Consider the following 18,376-nt stretch of genomic DNA (forward strand, 5'->3'; position numbering starts at 1 on the left):
AGCAATGCTGGATTTGGATGTCTGATTTGTCGTTTGTGTTGTGTTAACAGATCTGGTCTGTTTGGTAGTTTGACATGAGGTACTACTGAAAGGTCTAGTAGTGTTGTGTACCAAGGTTGTCTTGCCCATGTTGGTGCTATTAGTATGAGTTTGAGTTTGTTTTGACTCAACTTGTTTACTAGATATGGAAGGAGTGGGAGAGGGGGAAAAGCGTACGCAAATATCCCTGACCAGTTCATCCATAGCGCATTGCCCTGAGACTGATGTTGTGGGTACCTGGATGCAAAGTTTTGGCATTTTGAGTTTTCCTTTGTTGCAAATAGATCTATTTGTGGTGTTCCCCAAATTCGGAAGTAAGTGTTCAGTATTTGGGGGTGAATCTCCCATTCGTGGATCTGTTGGTGATCCAGAGAGAGATTGTCTGCTAACTGATTCTGAATTCCTGGAATAAATTGTGCTATTAGGCGAATGTGGTTGTGAATCGCCCAATGCCATATTTTCTGTGTCAGGAGACACAACTGTGTCGAGTGTGTCCCGCCCTGTTTGTTTAGGTAATACATTGTTGTCATGTTGTCTGTTTTGACAAGAATGTATTTGTGGGTTATTATGGGTTGAAATGCTTTCAGCGCTAGAAATACCGCTAACAGTTCTAAGTGATTTATGTGAAACTGTCTTTGTTGTATTTCCCATTGTCCTTGGATGCTGTGTTGATTGAGGTGTGCTCCCCACCCTGTCATGGATGCATCTGTCGTTATCACGTATTGTGGCACTGGGTCTTGGAAAGGCCGCCCTTGTTTTAAATTTATACTGTTCCACCATTGAAGCGAGATGTATGTTTGGCGGTCTATCAACTTCAGATCTAGAAGCTGACCCTGTGCTTGTGACCATTGTGATGCTAGGCACTGTTGTAAGGGCTGCATGTGCAACCTTGCATTTGGGACAATGGCTATGCATGAAGACATCATGCCTAGTAGTTTCATTACTATTTTGACTTGTATCCTTTGTTTTGGATACATGGCCTGTATTACATTGTGAAATGTTTGAACTCTTTGTGGACTTGGAGTGGCAATCCCTTTTGCTGTGTTGATTGTTGCTCCCAAGTATTGCTGTGTTTGACACGGCAGAAGGTGTGACTTTGCGTAGTTGATTGAGAAACCTACTTTGTGTAGGATTTCTATGACATATTTTGTGTGTTGTAAACACCGTTTTAGCGTGTTGGTTTTGATTAACCAATCGTCCAGGTACGGGAACACATGTATTTGCTGCCTTCTGATATGTGCAGCTACTACTGCCAGGCATTTTGTAAAAACTCTTGGCGCAGTTGTTATTCCGAATGGCAACACTTTGAATTGGTAATGTATCCCTTGCAATACAAAACTTAGGTACTTTCTGTGTGAAGGATGTATTGGTATATGGAAATATGCATCCTTTAAGTCTAGTGTTGTCATGTAGTCTTGTTGCTTGAGCAGTGGGATTACGTCTTGTAAAGTAACCATGTGAAAGTGGTCTGATTTGATGTAGGTATTTAATGTTCTGAGATCTAGTATAGGTCTGAGAGTTTTGTCTTTTTTGGGTATCAAAAAGTACAGTGAGTAAACTCCTGTGTTTAATTGTTGTCTTGGTACTAATTCTATTGCTTCTTTCTGTAGCAATGCTTGAACTTCTAGTCCTAGAAGATCTATATGTTGTTTTGACACACTGTGTTTTCGGTGGGACGTTTGGAGGGAATTTGAGAAATTCTATGCAATAACCATGCTGGATAATTGCTAAGACCCAAGTGTCTGATGTTATTTCCTCCCAATGTGTGTAAAACTTGGTTAGTCTGCCCCCCCACAGGTGTTATGTGTTGGGGATTTGTGACCTTGAAGTCACTGTTTGTTTGGAGGAGTTTTGGGACTTTGGAATTTTCCTCTATTTTTTTGAAATTGTCCTCCTCTATATTGTCCCCGAAAACCTCCCCACTGATACTGGCTCTGGTAAGTGGGCTTTGTTTGTGAGGTTGTGGCTTCTGTGGTCTGCCCTCGAAACCCCCCTCGAAATTGTGTCGTTCGAAATGTGCCTCTGCTCTGCGGGGAGTAGAGTGCGCCCATGGCTTTGGCCGTCTCAGTGTCTTTCTTAAGTTTTTCTATCGCAGTGTCCACCTCCGGCCCAAACAACTGCTGTCCGTTGAATGGCATATTTAGCACAGCTTGCTGTATCTCTGGTTTAAATCCTGATGTACGCAGCCATGCATGTCTCCTTATTGTTACTGCTGTGTTGACAGTTCTAGCAGCTGTGTCTGCAGCATCCATTGCTGACCGTATCTGATTATTAGAGATACTCTGTCCCTCTTCTACCACTTGCTGAGCTCTTTTTTGGAACTCTTTTGGTAAATGTTCAATAAAGTGTTGCATCTCATCCCAATGGGCCCTATCATATCTGGCTAACAAAGCTTGGGAATTTGCAATTCGCCACTGGTTTGCTGCCTGGGCCGCCACCCTTTTGCCTGCAGCATCGAATTTTCTACTTTCTTTATCTGGAGGTGGTGCATCTCCTGAAGAATGTGAGTTGGTTCTTTTGCGCGCTGCTCCCACTACAACAGAGTCTGGTGTTAGCTGTTGTGTGATGTACACTGGGTCCGTTGGTGGCGGTTTATATTTTTTATCTACTCTTGGAGTAATGGCTCTTCCCTTGACAGGCTCTTCAAACACTTGTTTGGAGTGTTTGAGCATTCCGGGTAACATTGGAAGACTTTGATATTGACTGTGTGTAGACAACAGTGTATTAAAAAGATGGTCTTGCTGGATAGCATTCAGGGCTATTATCTGACACTGGTTCGTCCTAAAGGTCCCATGCGTCAGGGTCATCTTGACTCATTCCCGTATGAGTTGGGGATTGCATCATTGGTGGAGTGGCTACAGGTGATGGTGGCGGAGAGTGATGTGGGGGATGGTGGTGGTGTTACTTGTTTAGCCACCTTTGCATGTGGCTGCTTGTCCTTGTCTTGGAAGGCAAGTTTATGTTTCATTTTGATTGGAGGAAGAGTGCTGATCTTCCCCGTATCTTTTTGAATAAAGAGCCGCCTGTGTGTGTGATCTGGCTCTATTGTCTCTAATTCTTGTTCAAATCTGTGTGTCTTCATTTGTGAGGACAGTCCTTGTTCCTCTAAATAGGAACTTTTTTTCGGTTCCAAGGCCGGATGTTTCGGTACCGAAACCTTTTCGGCTCGGACGAAACCTTTTTTTACTTTCGGCGTCGTGCCTTCTCGATGCGACCCATTTCGGTGCAGCTGTCTCGATGCCGAATCTTTTCGGAGCCAGTATCTCGGGCCCGAGATTGCTGTGTGCCGGTATCTCGACCGGGGTGGGATGACTTCGACACCAGCTCGCCCTTTTTCGGTGCCGATGGACGGTCACCTATTTTTCGGGTTAAGCCATGGCCTGTTGGCGGTGGCGTCCCCTGGGCTTTAGCGGTCTTCTCGTGAGTTCTCTGCTTCGACGTTTTACTCACGGTTTTCGGCTTTTCTTCGGGATCTACCTCATCCGAGTCCGATTCTTAGATGGAGAAGGTTTCTTCCTCTCTCCTCGAAACGCTCTTGTCCTGTTGGCGCCGACGCCATTTGCAGTCTTCTTGCTCTTCGGTCTCTTAGTGTCTTCCTGGACCGAAACGCTTGACAGGCTTCACAAGTATCTTCCTTGTGTTCTGGCGACAAACACAAGTTACAGACCAGATGCTGATCTGTATATGGATACATGTTATGGCATTTTGGGCAGAAGCGGAATGGGGTCCGTTCCATCAGCCTTGAAGAGACACGTGGCTGGGCCGACCAGGCCCGACGGGGATCGAAAAAAAAACCCGAAGGGCCACCGGAGCTCTTCTTAATTCGGTGTCGATCTGTTGTAACTAACCCGATACCAAACGCAAACAATACCGACGATTTTTCCGAGATTCAAACTAACTTTCCGACCCGAAACCCGGAGCGAAAAGGAACACGTCCGAACCCGATGCCGAAAAAAAACAATCTAAGATGGAGTCGACGCCCATGCGCAATGGAGTTGAAATGGGAGGAGTCCCTCGGCCTTGTGACTCGAAAAGACTTCTTCGAAGAAAAACAACTTGTAACACTCCGAGCCCAACACCAGATGGCGGGATGTGCACAGCATGTGTATCTGCAGCTACACATGCCATCGAACATATATATATAAATATATATATATATATATATATATATATATATACACACACACACACACACACACACATATATATATATATATTAGAAATACTCACCCAAAGCTTTCTTGTCCCACCTTGCTGGCCTGTTGGAAGTTCTAGATGTAAATCACCTCCACTTGAATACATTTCCACCACCTGTGGGGATAGTAAAGTACGTTTAAGAGGAGCAATGGTTAGCAAACTTAACATTTTAAGTTCAGCATTGGATGCAACCGGTTTCAGACAGCGAGATTGGGTTACAGATCTCACATTCAGAAACCACAGAAGGAGCATTAAGGATGGAGCAACAAGCTAACTTCCAAATATGGATTTTATTTCACTTTCTTTTAAAGAACTATTATCTATGTCCAGAAGCAGGAGCTTTTCCTCTTACTTACCATTGAGAACACGTCGATGTATCCCTCCTCAGAGAGGGATACATTTGTATTGCCTTCTTCATAGTAGAATACCAACATATAAGTCAACCATACAATCCTCTTTTGGAGGCAGTGGAAAGAAAAAGGAGTTAACAAGGTACATCAGCTAACTGACAAAAGGGCTTGATTTTCTCTCTCGAGTTACAGCCGAATAATAAGGTGCCTAGATCTTTTTCAGTACAATTTGTATGCAACAACTGAACTCTAGTTACCCTGTTTCTTTGGCTATATCCCTTTTTTGCAGTCATAAGTACTCTTAAAATCAATCTCAAATTACTCCTTTAGCGGAAGTTCTTGACCTGTTGTTAGCGGACGCCTGGGGGTCCACTCTACTTATTCATGGGGGGCCTCAACTGCTTATAAAATGTAATATTATTAACAGATTGATAAAGTATGCTATCTTATGTTAGGTGTATCGAAAGGGTATGAAGGTGTTGGCCAGGTGAGAGTCTACCCTTGCCTATCAGACGGCCTATATGAAGAGTCAGGTCTTCAGATTCTTGAGGAACTCAAGAAGTGAGAGGGAAGCTCTAATGCATAGCCGTAGGTCGATCCACGCTTGAGAAGCAATGTTTGGGAGAAAGCACCACCAGAATAGGTTTGGATGCCAGGGAGGAGCCTCTGGAGTATGTGCGACAGAAGGTTCCACCTGCCTCCTCTCTCTTATGAAAGATTCAACTCGAAAATCAAACATAGGTATGCCTGGTAATAACCCCAGCAACCAACAAAGGAACAGCAACCAAAACACTTGGTCTGTAAGTATGAATGCGATGGGTGGATTACACAAACACGTCGAAATGGAATGAGTTTGGGGATTCACTCACTCCTGAAGAAAGCTGAGAGACCTAAGAGGCAGTTAGATGAGCTGGCTGAAATTTGTGTGGAGGAAGTACTTATTTTCAAAAAACACCTCATCTACTGTTTTTAATTTAGTCCTGAGACGCTTAGATATAAAAGAGCAAGGGATCTCAGAGGCTATTTTACAATTAAAATATATCACCCCTAGGTAAAGGGTAATAAGAGCGCCAATCCCTGGTGGTTAAGGGTTAGGGTTGAGTCTGTACGGGAGCACTAGGCATACAAGATGTGGAACCAATGATGAAGCACACATTCTGTGTAGGTGACTGTCCTTGTTAAACATCAAGCAATTTCGTAATTAGTAGGTCGGTGCAAGAAGGGAACAGTTTAGGTTGAGTGGTCATTCTCCTTTAGTGAGGTTCAACTGTTGCCTGGGGAAGAGGAGACGACTGTACTTCAGGGACCCCCACCTCTGTCCCAATTTTGACTGAATTGTGATACTGGAGAAGGCTTGCCTCCCAAATCTGGTCTACGCATGCGAGAGGGCTGTAAGTAGGTGTCAGGTCAAACAGAGGTGTCTGGGTGGCTTGTGAAAGGAGAAGCAACTATTGAGATAGCTGGGCCAATGTTGTGTAGTGCTTTGAAGGTGTGTTTGAGAAGTTTAAACTGTGTACGCCACTTCTATAAATAAATATAGAAGTAAAATGTAAAAATGATAATTTTACAACTGTCTATTAATATAAAGGCATTTGAGGTTTAAGTTAAGTTGGTATCCTGAAATTGATTTGTGAGAGCAGTGCAAGAACAACAAACAGAATATAGTATATGGATGATGGGTGGCTTCAACTGAATTTAGAGAGGCTCCAACCTTCCTATTAAATTTTTTTATATTTGTGAATTAAATATTTCACCATGTACATTTGTTTACTGAATGCATGTTTCTGTATTTTTGCATATTGTTTTGAGGTTCAAATCGTCAAAGGGGTTCCTGGATAGCACTAATAATTTTGTGGGGACACTGTCCTAGAGCATCAAAAGGGAACTGAACATAAACTGCAGCTGGCTTAATTGACAAATTAAAAAAAACACTGGCTAGGAAAATCAACCTAAACAGAAACCACCATTTTGATCAAGATTAAAAAATAGAATACATCTATTTCCACATCAGCTATGGCACTTCAAAAATGAAAACTATTTCTTATATAAGAGAAAGTAGGTCACACTGGGAAAACGGTAATGACATTTATTATAATAGATGGTGGAATGGTGTTGGCTTCAAAGGGCGGACAGAACTCAATTATCTCTTATGGATTTATCTACTAAAATGTTTCCAAATTATGGGCCTCATTACGAGTTTGGTGCATGGGATTACCCCATCACAAACGTGACAGATATCCCGTCTGAGGTATTAAAAGTTCCATAGGATACAACGTAACTTGTAATACGGCAGATGGGATATCGTCTCTTTTGTGATGGAGTAATCCCATACACCAAACTTGTAATGAGGCCTTATGTCTGTTCATGTCTTATCTCTCTAAAGTACAAACAGATAAACCACAAATATAGACTCCTGGAGAGGAACGTGCTCAGCTCCCTTTACATTTCTAACTGTGTTGCTTATCTATTTTTAGGTTGAGCGAAAGCGTACGACCTCTTTACTTTTAAGTATACTTCTTTTGTGGGCTTCCAGCTATTTTCTTTGCTAGTTTCAGTGTCATTTAAAAACCCTTGCTTGCTAGTGGACAGTCATGCCTCTTGGTCCCTCCTCCTTCAGTGTGGAACCAGGGACCAACTACTGTATAATTACGCTTTGTCCTGTTTATATGGTCTGTAGAGGACATTTTTTTTTTTTTTTTTACTTTGTTACCTGCTCCTGTCCAGGGAAGCTTCCCTTTTCATTTGCGGAGCATTCTTCCTCTGGGCTTAGCTGTAAACAAGACTATAGATCAGGCTGTTATCTTGGTTACATTTGGTCTTTGTGGGCTCTCTGCACCCTCTTTCAGCTGCCTGGCTCCCACCGTTCCCTGGCTTGGATTTTCTTTACCAAGTATGCCTGCCTGTGTGCAGAGATCAAGGGCAGACAATCACTTGTAATTGCTTATAGCCTGGGTACCCAGATCTACCAGGGCTCCGCAATCCTTGGGGACAGAGCCCCCTTCTGCTCCATACTGGGATCCCACACGCAGCTCCATCAGTGCACTGCAGTTCACAAACTCCAAGCCCTCAGCCGTGCAGTGCTAGGGACCCGATACACGCTGTCTGCCAGAGAACCTCAGTTCTTGACCAGTACAATCTGCTGCTTCAGTACTGAGACCTCGGGCACAGCTCCATCAGTGCACCTCAGTGCCACACTCCAACCCCTCAGCCGTGCCACTTCCAGGATTCACACATACACGCTGTCTGCCAGAGCACCTCAGTTCTTGCAGCCAGTTCACTCTGCTGCTCCATTAGTGGGACCTCAGTTCTTCCCCGCGAGGTCACTTCCTTTCCTATCATGGGACCCTGTTCACATACAGTTCCATTACAGCTGCTCAAGTCTAATATTCAGTCCCATTGCCAAGCCAATACTGTACCCAAAGGAGCAAAATACAGCTCAGCCAGTCTAACATCAAACGTCACTGTTGATGGAAACCACCACAGCTCCATCAGAATCTGTCAAATTCTAACATTCATTGCACATTTCTTCTCAGTACTAAGGCTCACACACACGCACTTCAGGACTCCTGCTTCTGTGGTTTAGAGGCAATGCCACTCCCATACTGGGCCCCACTCAGAGCTTCACCAGGGAACCTTCAGGATAACACTCAGCAACAATGGCATGCCAGTACTAGGTTGTACACATAGCTCCAACAACATATCTCACTTCTGACCTTCTGTTCCATTAGTATTCCAGCACTGCAGCCCACATACAACTGTCAGTGCACCTCAACCCTAACCTGCAGCGCCCCATTATTCCAATACCACGAATTACAAAGAGCTCCCTTTCTCATTTCTCACCTGCTGCCCTTCTGTTATTCCAGAACTGTGCCAGGACACAGTTCTGTCTAAACCCCCAATCCTGATCTAAAGAGCACCAATATTGCTGTATTGGGGTTCACATACAGCTCTGCTACTGCACCTCCTCTTGTTCTGCAGTGCCCCCTGTTCTACATTCTGACTTCTGTTTGAGAATGTGAGAGAGCCAATAAAATCTATTCTTAGCGGCCATCTTTATTTGGGAGGGTCTATTTCACCTCTCTCTCTCAGTTCTTTCCTTTACTCTGTTTACTCTCAATGTTTAATTTCTCCCCCACTTTTCTCTTTCCAACTCTTAGAATCTACACATTAGCAGGTTCACTCTTTCTTCCAACTATTTATTTCTACTCCTCTTTTTTTTTATTTCCCTCTTTCTCTTGCTATCTACTCTTTCAAACTCGCAAAAACGTATTTTTCTTTCCTTGTTTTGTTCTTCTCTTTTTTTATCTATCATTCTTTCACTATTTTTTCTTTTCCCTTCATGCTTTCTTTGTTTTTTTTTGTTGCTCTTTCTTTGGACTCTCTATGGGTCCTTTCACATTTTATCAGATCTTTCTTCCTTCCTTTCCCTGTTTTTTTTCCTTATCTTCATTTTTCTTTTCACACTTTTCATTGTTTTTCCTCTTTATCTTTCGTTCGCTTGCTTCCTTCCCTTTTTTCTTTTGTCTCACACATTTTCTCTATTTCTTCCATGAGTTGTGTTTTTGTCATTCTTTCTTTCCTTTCTTTTATTTCTTTGCAACCCCTTCTTTTTCTTCCTTTTGCCTGTTGTATTCCTTTCACTTCTTTTTTTCTGCCCCATGTGCTTTCTCTCCTGAGACATAGTTATCAATAGAGCAACAGTGGCCCAGAGACCTATGGACCTCATTCAACTCTGATACAGCTGTATTTTCCTACAGCAATTGGAGTCAATAATTTTCCTTTCATACTCCAGGGCCCATGACACCATTACTACACCACTTGTCCTCTCCATCTTTACTCCGTACTCCCCTCTTTCCTGTCACCCTCCAATTCGTCCCAAATTATATTTTTGTTATGGTGTTTTGAGAATTACACTCTAATGGCAAAAGTTTATTTCTGCTAAAGGTTTATAAGGCAATTGTATATGTTTTAATATAGAGGAACAAAGTTAATGGAAGTGTTTTATTTAAATGCTGGGCCACTGGAATTATATGGAAGGAAAAGACAAAATTATGAGGCAGGGTTGACCAATTTATGTGGCAAGAAAAGTTCAGCTAAGAATTTACAATGCCAATAGCTCTAACTCAAGAATATGAGAGGCCTAATGCACTGCAAATGCTTCTTTATAATAGTTCAATATGTTGTTGCTTAATAGCTGAAGCTTGTATTGCAGTATGACCTATATTTTACTTGCATTAAAAAGATTATTTGCATAATAAATGTTTCTCATGTGGCTGTGCAAGGTGATTGAAACCATCTTCCCATCCCCTTATTCTCTCTCAATCATTTTCCCTCCTTTTATAAACACATTTAAGTTAGTTGATGTCTCTGTAGTTAGTAGAATAATTTCATGCTTTCAAATAGTAAGTGTTAAATGTATTCTTCAATTATAGAGTATGTTACTCATTTTTACAGAATGTACAATAGTTTGTATTGCTTATTTTTACTTAATGAAATCTGTAAACTTAAAAAAGTAAAGCAGGATTTACCTCTCTAACAATATTCCCCACACTCCTAAAGAGTCTACAGTTAACATTAGTCCCACCCCCCCACATTGCTTGCAACACTCAAGACTCTTTGCTTGCCTCCACTAATCCTCACTCCTCTGCCTCTAGCACAATCTGTTGCATCAAACTACCTTCCAGTTCTTGGCCAATTCAGTCATAGGTAAGAAGCTCTTTCATCACTTTCTGGAAGGTAATAGAGCAAAAGTAGGGAAAAGTATGCTGCTAAGGAGCTTGATTTTATCGCATGAAGGAGTTGTTGTGTTTGCAAAAGCTTAGATATTATGTGTACATTTTGTGTACTGTTCTACACTATGAAATAAAAGAACAATCTACAACCTAGAGAAGGTTTGAAACAAAAGCCGGGTCAAAACAAACAATCTTCCCACTGCGACTGGCTGACTTTGGGAACAGACTACCAGGACATTTGGCGTGCAGATGGTAATGGTAAGGATGGTCTGCAGCATCTAAGAAGTACTCCAGTTCTCAATTTGTTTGTTATCCATGACCAACGACAAAACTCAGTCAGTCTTCCGAAATAATCACTTCAAACCACAACATCCCACAAAGCTGTAGCTGAGGTGCAGTTGAACTAAAGCTGCCTTCACAAACAAAATCCAGAAGGGGTCCTTACCATTTTCGGAAGCCTTGGTTAATATGAAATTGGGATACTACTTTTGGTAGAAATTTTGGGTTGGTAAAAAGAACCACTTTCTTGCAAGGTTAATGTCTGGAGCTCACTTACACTTCTAAGGGAAGTGATTTCAACTAAAGAGGCTACCTTCCACAAAGAAATTGCAAAGGACAAGGATGATGTGGTTCAAAAGGTGGTCCCATAAGTCCAGTGGGTACCACATTAAGGTTCCAAGAAGGTACTGGAGGCAGTCTTGATGATATCACCCTTTTAAGCCCTCCCATAAAAGCCTTTATGACAGGGACTTTGAAAAGAGAAGACTTTTGTTTGTTCTGAAGATAAGCAGCAATGGCTGCTAAATGTAACCTTATAGAAGTATATGTCAAGTTGGCACTAGGTAAATGTAGGATATACAAAATAATATTTTGTACCAACACTTGTAAAGGATCCCAATTTTAGGTCCAGTAGAGTGATGAACCATGGCTGTCTTGCACATGTGGGTGCCACTAGTCTTACTGTGAATGTAGTTTCCTGAGTTCCTGAACCACATAAGGAAGGAGTGGGATAGGTGGAAAAGTTTAGGCAAATATTCCTGACCAATTCATCCATACAGTAGTGCCTTGAGGCTGTGGAAATCGTTTTTTGGGCATTTGTGCGTTTTCCTTTGTTGCGAATAAATCTATGTCTGGCAATCCCCGCTATTGGAAGTAGAGTTGTACGACTCTGGGGTGGAGTTCCCACTTGTGCATTTGTTGCCACTTCCTGCTGAGGTTTGCAAAATTGCTGTGTGATCCTGGAAGGTGTTCTGCTAACAGGTACATGTTGCATCAAATCGCCCAACACTAAATTGTCTGTGCAAGGTGAGACATCTGTAATGAGTGTGCAATGAGCTGGGTGAATGGGAAATAGAAATGGGCATCCTTTAGATCGAACACTGATAGGAAGTCACCCTGCTGTAGTAAGGGTCACAAATCTGTGAGACCATATGAAAATGTTCAGATATGATGTAATGGTTTAGGGGTCTGAGATCCAGAATGGGTCTTAATGAGTCATCCTTCTTGGGGATAAGAAAGTAAAGCAAATACACTCCTGTTCCTGGATGTTGAACAGGTTCTGGTTCTATTTTGCTCCCTTTGCAAGCAGAAATTGAAACTCCTGTTTCAGGAGAGTGATGTGATCTTGTGGGAGTTTGTGAGCGAGGTGGTATATTTGGAGGTGTGGAACTGAGCTCCAGACAGTAAGCATGTTGGATGGTATCCAACATCCATTGATCTGTAGTGATGTGTTGTCAGTTTGGGAAAAAGAACTGAAGGCACCCACCTAGAAGTGCTCTGAGGGAAGCAGAAGTAAGTCACTGTTTGGGGGTAATTGCAGAGGTTCGAGGGGAGGCTGTTTTACCTCTACAACAGCTTCCTCTATAGGATCCTCTGTATAATCCTCTGTGTGAGGATGTGTAGGAGGCTGGCCTGGTTTGTAGTGGGTAACTTGGGTACTTACACCTTATACCAGGTCCAGTTATCCCTTATTAGTGAAGTAGTAGTGTTCTAGCAGCTTAGGCTGATAGAGGTAGCTACAGCAGAGCAGCTTAGGATGAACTAGGAGACATGCAACGCTCATGCAATACCACTTATAGTTACACAGTACTTATATACAAGTAAAGACAATACTGTGTGTTACCAAAAATAAAAGTAGTTTATTTGGGTGACACAGTACCAAAAATATCTTAGAGGCAATACTACTTCTGGAGGTAAGTATTATACACAATAAATACACTAGACACCGAAATAAGGCAAGTGATTAGACATAGGATAGTGCAAACAATAGGAACTGCTATAGAATGCAATGGGAGAAAATAGGTCGAAGGGCAACACAAACCACATACTAAGAAAGTGGAATGTGAATCATGGATTCCCCCCCAGACAAGTGTAGTGTGTGCAGAATCGCTGGGAGAGTAAGAATACAGTAACGGTAATTAAAATTACCCCACCCCAGAGCCCAGAAAAGCAGGAGTAAAGTACTGCAAGTTTCCTTAGGACACACTACACCTCGTGATTGGAATTATTGCAAGAACCAACCAAGTCTGCAAACAACAAACAGTGGATTCCTGGACCTGAAGACCTGCAAAAGAAGTAAACCAAGTCCAGAAGTCGAAAGAAATTCCAGGAAGGACAGGAGCCCCTGTCAACCTAGAAGAGGGTGCAAAAAAAGAGTCCCCGGTTGGACAAAGACTGCAGAAATGCACCCTAGGAAGATGCAAGCGGGTTCCTGTGTGATGAAAAGGATGTCCCACGTCGTGAAGATGTATGCAGGTGAGTTGTGGTGCTGGATTCCCCCAACAGGCCTTGGTTCCGGCAAAGTGATGTTCTGCGTCAACTAGGCGCTATCTGGACCCAGGAAGGACCTGGGGGCCTCAACTGTGTGTGAGGAGGAAGAGGGGCCATTCAGCACTTCAGAGAGCCCTCAGAGAACCAGATAGGACCCACGGGTGTCCCAGGACACGGGGACAAAGGAGGTGCAAAATGCGGTTGGTGCAGCACTACACAGGAAGGTCCCATGCCGCCGAAGAACAACTCAGCGAATTGAGCGTCGCAGAATAGAGTGGTGGGGATCTGGGCCAGGCTGTGCACCAAGGAATTTTGCAAATAGTGCACAGAGACCTCAGGAGGTGAAGAAGACGCGGTGCACAGGAGTACTGTCGTTCTGGGGGAAGGCAAGGTCTTACCTCCTCCAAATTATGATAGCAGGACCTCAGGACAGTCTGTGACGATGGGGTCCATCCTTTGTGTTCCAAGGACCACGCTCGTCATCAGGAGAGGAGTCCAAGAGAACCGGTTGTCGACTTAGAAGGTGTCTGCGTGAGCGTCACCCCACGGGAGATTTCTTTGGTCCTTCTGGTGCAGGATGAAGACAGGGAATCCTCAGAGCGTGCACACCGTGGAAACTGTTGCAGTTGCTGGCTGGAGCTGAAGTTGCAGAAGAAAAGTATCCCTTGTGGATGCTTTGTTGCTGTTACAGTGGTTCCTGGAGCAGGCTGCGGTTGATCCGAGGTCAGAGGACAAAGTAGTAGTTGCAGAGGATTCCTGCTGGAAACTTGCAAGTAGAATCTGGAGAGAACCCACAGGAGAGACCCAAAAAAGACCCAAGAGGGGGATTGGCTACCTTATCAGGTAAGGACCTATCAGGAGGGGTCTCTGACGTCACCTGCTGGCACTGGCCACTCAGAGGCCCCTGGAGTGCCCCCACACCTTGCAAAGCAAGATGGCTGAAGTCTGGGACACACTGGAGGAGCTCTGGGCACCACCCATATGGCGGTGATGGACAGGGGAGTGGTCACTCCCCTTTCTTTTGTCCAGTGCCGCGCCAGAGCAGGGACAAGGGGTCCCTGAACCGGTGTAGACTGGCTTATGCAAGGAGGGCACCATCTGTGCCCTTCAAAGCATTTCCAGAGGCTGGGGGAGGCTACCCCTCCCCAGCCTGTAATACCCATTTCCACAGGGGGAGGGTGTAACACCCTCCTCCCAAAAGAAATGCTTTGTTCGGCCTTCCTGGGACTGAGCTGCTCAGCTCCCCGGGGGGCAGAACCCTGTCTGTGAGGTGGCAGCAGCTGTAGTGCAAGCCACAGAGAGCTGGTTTGGCAGTACTGGGGGTCCATGGTGGAGCCCCCAGGATGCATGGAATTGGCTCCCCAATAACAGTTTTGGAATGTAGGTACAATTCCATGATCGTAGACACCTTACATGGCCATATTCAGAGTTACCATTGTGAAGCTACATATAGGTATTGATCTGTATGAAGTGCACGTGTGTAATGGCGGCCCGCACTCACAAAGTCCCGGGGAATGCCCTCACACTTAGTAACTTTGCACCTAAACATCAGCAAGTGAAGATTAGACATATAGGTGACTTATAAATTACTTAAGTGCAGTGAAAATAGCTGTGAAATAATGTGTGCGTTATTTCACGCAGGCTACAGTGGAAGTCCTGTGAAAGGGTTTGTCAGAGCTCCTTGTGGGTGGCAAAAGAAATGCTGCAGCCCATAAGGATCTCCTGGAACCCCAATGCCCTGGGTACCTTGGTACCACATACTAGGGACTTATAAGGGGGGTCCAGTGTGCCAACTGAAGTTGGTAAATGAAGTCTCTAGCCTATAGTGACAAATGTAACAGAAGAGAGAGCATAAGCACTGAGGTTCTGATTAGCACATCCTCAGTGACACAGTCAAGCCCTATACAGACACACACATTAGGCCATAAACTATGAGCACTGGGGTCCTGACCAGCAGGAACCCAGTGAGACAGGCAAAAACATACTGACATACAGGTAAAACTGGAGGGGTAACATGCCAACAAAAGATGGTACTTTCCTACAGGATGTATGTTGCTGACGCGTATTATATGGTGAGGATGTTTACACTGAAGGTGTTTTAGAGGTTGGCTTATACTGCAGCTTATGAAAAGTGTCTCGAGTGCTGGGAAGCTGAATCGCACCCATGGATTTGGCCACCTTGTTGTCTTTTTTTATCTTCTATAAGGCCTGATCTACTTGAGGGACAAATAGATGTTCCTTACCAAAAGTGACATATAAAATTGTTTGTTGCACCTCTTGTTTAATGCCAGAGATACGCAACCATGCATGTCTTCGTAGCAGGACACTAGTATTGATAACCCTAACTGCAGTATCAGCTGGGTGTAGGGCACAGTGTATAGAACTATTCAAAATGAGGTGTCCCTCATTAACAATTTCTTGCCCCCTTTTCTTCTGTTCTTACGGAAGGTACTAGAGTGAGTGCTCCATTTCGTTTCACTGTGCTCTATCATATCTCGCTAGGAGTCTCTGCATGTTGGCTATGCACCAGTGGGTCGCTGTTTGAGCTGAGACACGCTTTCTTGAAACATCAATAGGCTTACTCTTCTTATCTGGAGGTAGTGCATCTTGTGCTGCTTGGGAGTTAACTCTCTCCCTATCGTTTATCACTACCAAATAGTCTGCTAGAATCAGACTCCTGATGTATACAGGGTCAGAGGGAGCGGCCTTCTATTTCTTCTCCAATCCAGGAATAATAACTCACGCTCTAGCCTTATCTTGAAAAATGTCTTCTGCGTGCCTTAGCATTCCTTTAAGCACGGGGAGATACTGAGTGGATTTGGGTGAAGCAGTTAATGTTTCAAAAAGAAAACCATACTCTATAGGATCATGATGAAGGTGTACCTGATGGTAAGCAGCTGCCCTCCCCACTAACTCTGTGAAAGAAATAGTGTCATCAGGTGGTGATGGTCTAATTGGATAAGCCTCTATATCTGTGTCTGTATAAGTATATACATCATACTGACATCAAGGGTCTATGCCAATATATAAGTGTGCCATGCCATCTACTGTATCTTGCGAAAGATGGAGGGAACGTTGTGATCCTTAAAATGCCCAAATTGTCGCCCTGACAGTGTTGGGGAGACAGAGAATGTGTTGGTGGTGTGGTGGCCGGTGGAGATGTACCAGGAGGTCGCTGAGTCTCTTCCATGTCTATGTCCATTCTCCTTTGTTTGACTGGAGGTGTAGATTGCTCTAAAACCTCCTCAAATGTGAGTATTCTCTTGGAAGGGGGGAGGTAACAGTCTTTACCAAAACCTCCCCATTTACGGGTGGACATGAAGCTGAGTGTGCTTCCTTTGAAGCTGTTGCTTCATTTTGAGTAGAATTAGCTCCGGTAAAGATTTTGATTCCAAAAAAGTTTTTGATTCAAGTTGATTCGTGCTGAAGCGGCTTTTGTTTTCCGTGCCAAAGTTATTGAAGCTGAGGCCGGGGATTTTTTCAGTGCCAAGAGAGACGGTGCCAAATGGGAAGTGGAAGCCTTCTGTGCCAGAGCCAGTGCTCAGCTGTGTGTGGAAGTGGGTACTTTAGGCTTAGGTTTCATTGCCGAGTCAGAGAGTGGAGCGTCCAAAAATGTTTTTCAGTGCCTGCCATCGCTAGAATGCAGTGGCAGCTCAATAGCCTTCACTTCTGAAGTGGTGTTTTTTTTTGGGTGGAGTAGAGAGTGATTTACTCATGATCTGTTGCCCCGCAGGAATGTCCTGCATTTCGAGTGTCACATCAGCCTCAGAGTTGGAATCTTGCATGGGGAATGACTCCTCCTCTGCAGCTGAGGCCCCCTGGATCTCCTGCTCCATTGTATGACATGGTGTCCTGGATACCGAAAATATCAGGCGTGTTCTCGGTCTCCTGCCTTTGCATTTCTCGCCGATGTGCTCTTCTGTTGCACAGAGTCTTCTCTGACTTGAAGGATTGGCAGGCCTCACAATCTTCCTCCCTGTGCTCCGGCAACAAGCAGAGATTACAGACCTGATGTTAGTCGGTCTAAGGAAATTTGGAACAGCACTTCAGACAGAAACAGAAAGGCATCTGTTCCATCAGTTTTTCATTCTCCGAGGTGTAGAATGGACAAAATGGCCACCAATAAGGGCGCGGCCCAGAGGGCCTGTACTGAAAAGTTTGGTTAGACAGAGACTCCTTTGATCCTGTAGTGAAAGGGACAAAGGTAACGCAATCGGAAACAATACCAATGGGGTTGGGGAGGGTTTCCCAAATGGAACCGGAGGTCCAAAGAAACACAACCGGACGAAGCCATTCACCACTCCAGGCACAGTATTGGCTGTGCAGTTTTGGACTAGTAAAATACCATCCAAGCCAACCAACCCCTGATATGTGTTTCGCTATCAATATAGCTCTTCATCTGGGTTTAGCTTTGTCCAGATATACTGGAGCACCCAGTATAAGTCAAAACAAAGCCCCTTCAGGGTTAGAGTGATGTATCAATTATGCAAAAAAGGAAGAGAGTGAATGGCTTTTGTCATTTTACAGCTCAGCGAGGATGGCACTGTGTCAATCCTATGCTTAAAGATTTTGCTGTACAAATGGCAAAAGACAAACAGTGAGATGTATTACAGAAGCCTACACACATATGAATGATAAGCAGTGTTACTCAAGGATTTCTTGAAAGTTTACGATAAGGTGAAAAGTGACTTCTCTGGTCAACTGGTAGGATGGAGAGATTCAGAGTTGCTAAATTGGAAATAATACAACTTTTGAGAGTGGATGAGCCAATAATACCCATTTTTTATCTTATCCCCAAAGTGCATTAGGATACAAAGAAACATATCATAGCTGCATTAGGAACCTTGTTTTAAAATACCTCAGTTTACACTGATCACTTATGACCTGGTGAAGTCCCTCCCATCATATATAAAGGATACTACAGATTACCTCAGATTAATTCTTGAGATGCTGTGGGAGGAAGACATGCTTATGATGAGCTTGGATGTGACATTATATACGAGCATACCACAGTGTAGATGGCCTAGAAAAAAGTGAAGAATTTTTTGCAAGTACATCCACTGAAATTTGATTCACACAATATGCTTCTCAAATGCTAGAATGGTGTTTGACATATCTCTTTAATGGAGAACTGTTGCAAAAGGATAGAGGACCAGCGATGGGTACATGCTTCGCCCCCTGCTATGCAAATTGCATATGGGCTGGATGGAGGAGCAAGTACTTCAAAGTACAGAGATTTGTGAGTCAACAAATTGGATCTTACTATAGGTAAGATCCATCAATGACCTG

The 18,376-nt window shown here is 43.8% G+C and overlaps 1 protein-coding gene across 2 annotated transcripts in view; it reads right to left on the minus strand.

Annotated features, from left to right (window-relative positions):
- The window catches only part of TMEM131 (transmembrane protein 131), an 892,454-nt gene that overhangs the window by 573,057 nt on the left and 301,021 nt on the right, over window positions 1-18,376 (minus strand). For both annotated transcript variants that reach the window (XM_069204268.1, XM_069204267.1), the window contains exon 8: window positions 4,270-4,350. In XM_069204268.1, the coding sequence (XP_069060369.1) occupies window positions 4,270-4,350 (81 nt within the window). The remainder of the gene's footprint in view (window positions 1-4,269; window positions 4,351-18,376) is intronic.

The sequence above is a fragment of the Pleurodeles waltl genome, chromosome 8 (assembly GCF_031143425.1).
Source record: "Pleurodeles waltl isolate 20211129_DDA chromosome 8, aPleWal1.hap1.20221129, whole genome shotgun sequence".
Lineage (NCBI taxonomy): Eukaryota > Metazoa > Chordata > Amphibia > Caudata > Salamandridae > Pleurodeles > Pleurodeles waltl.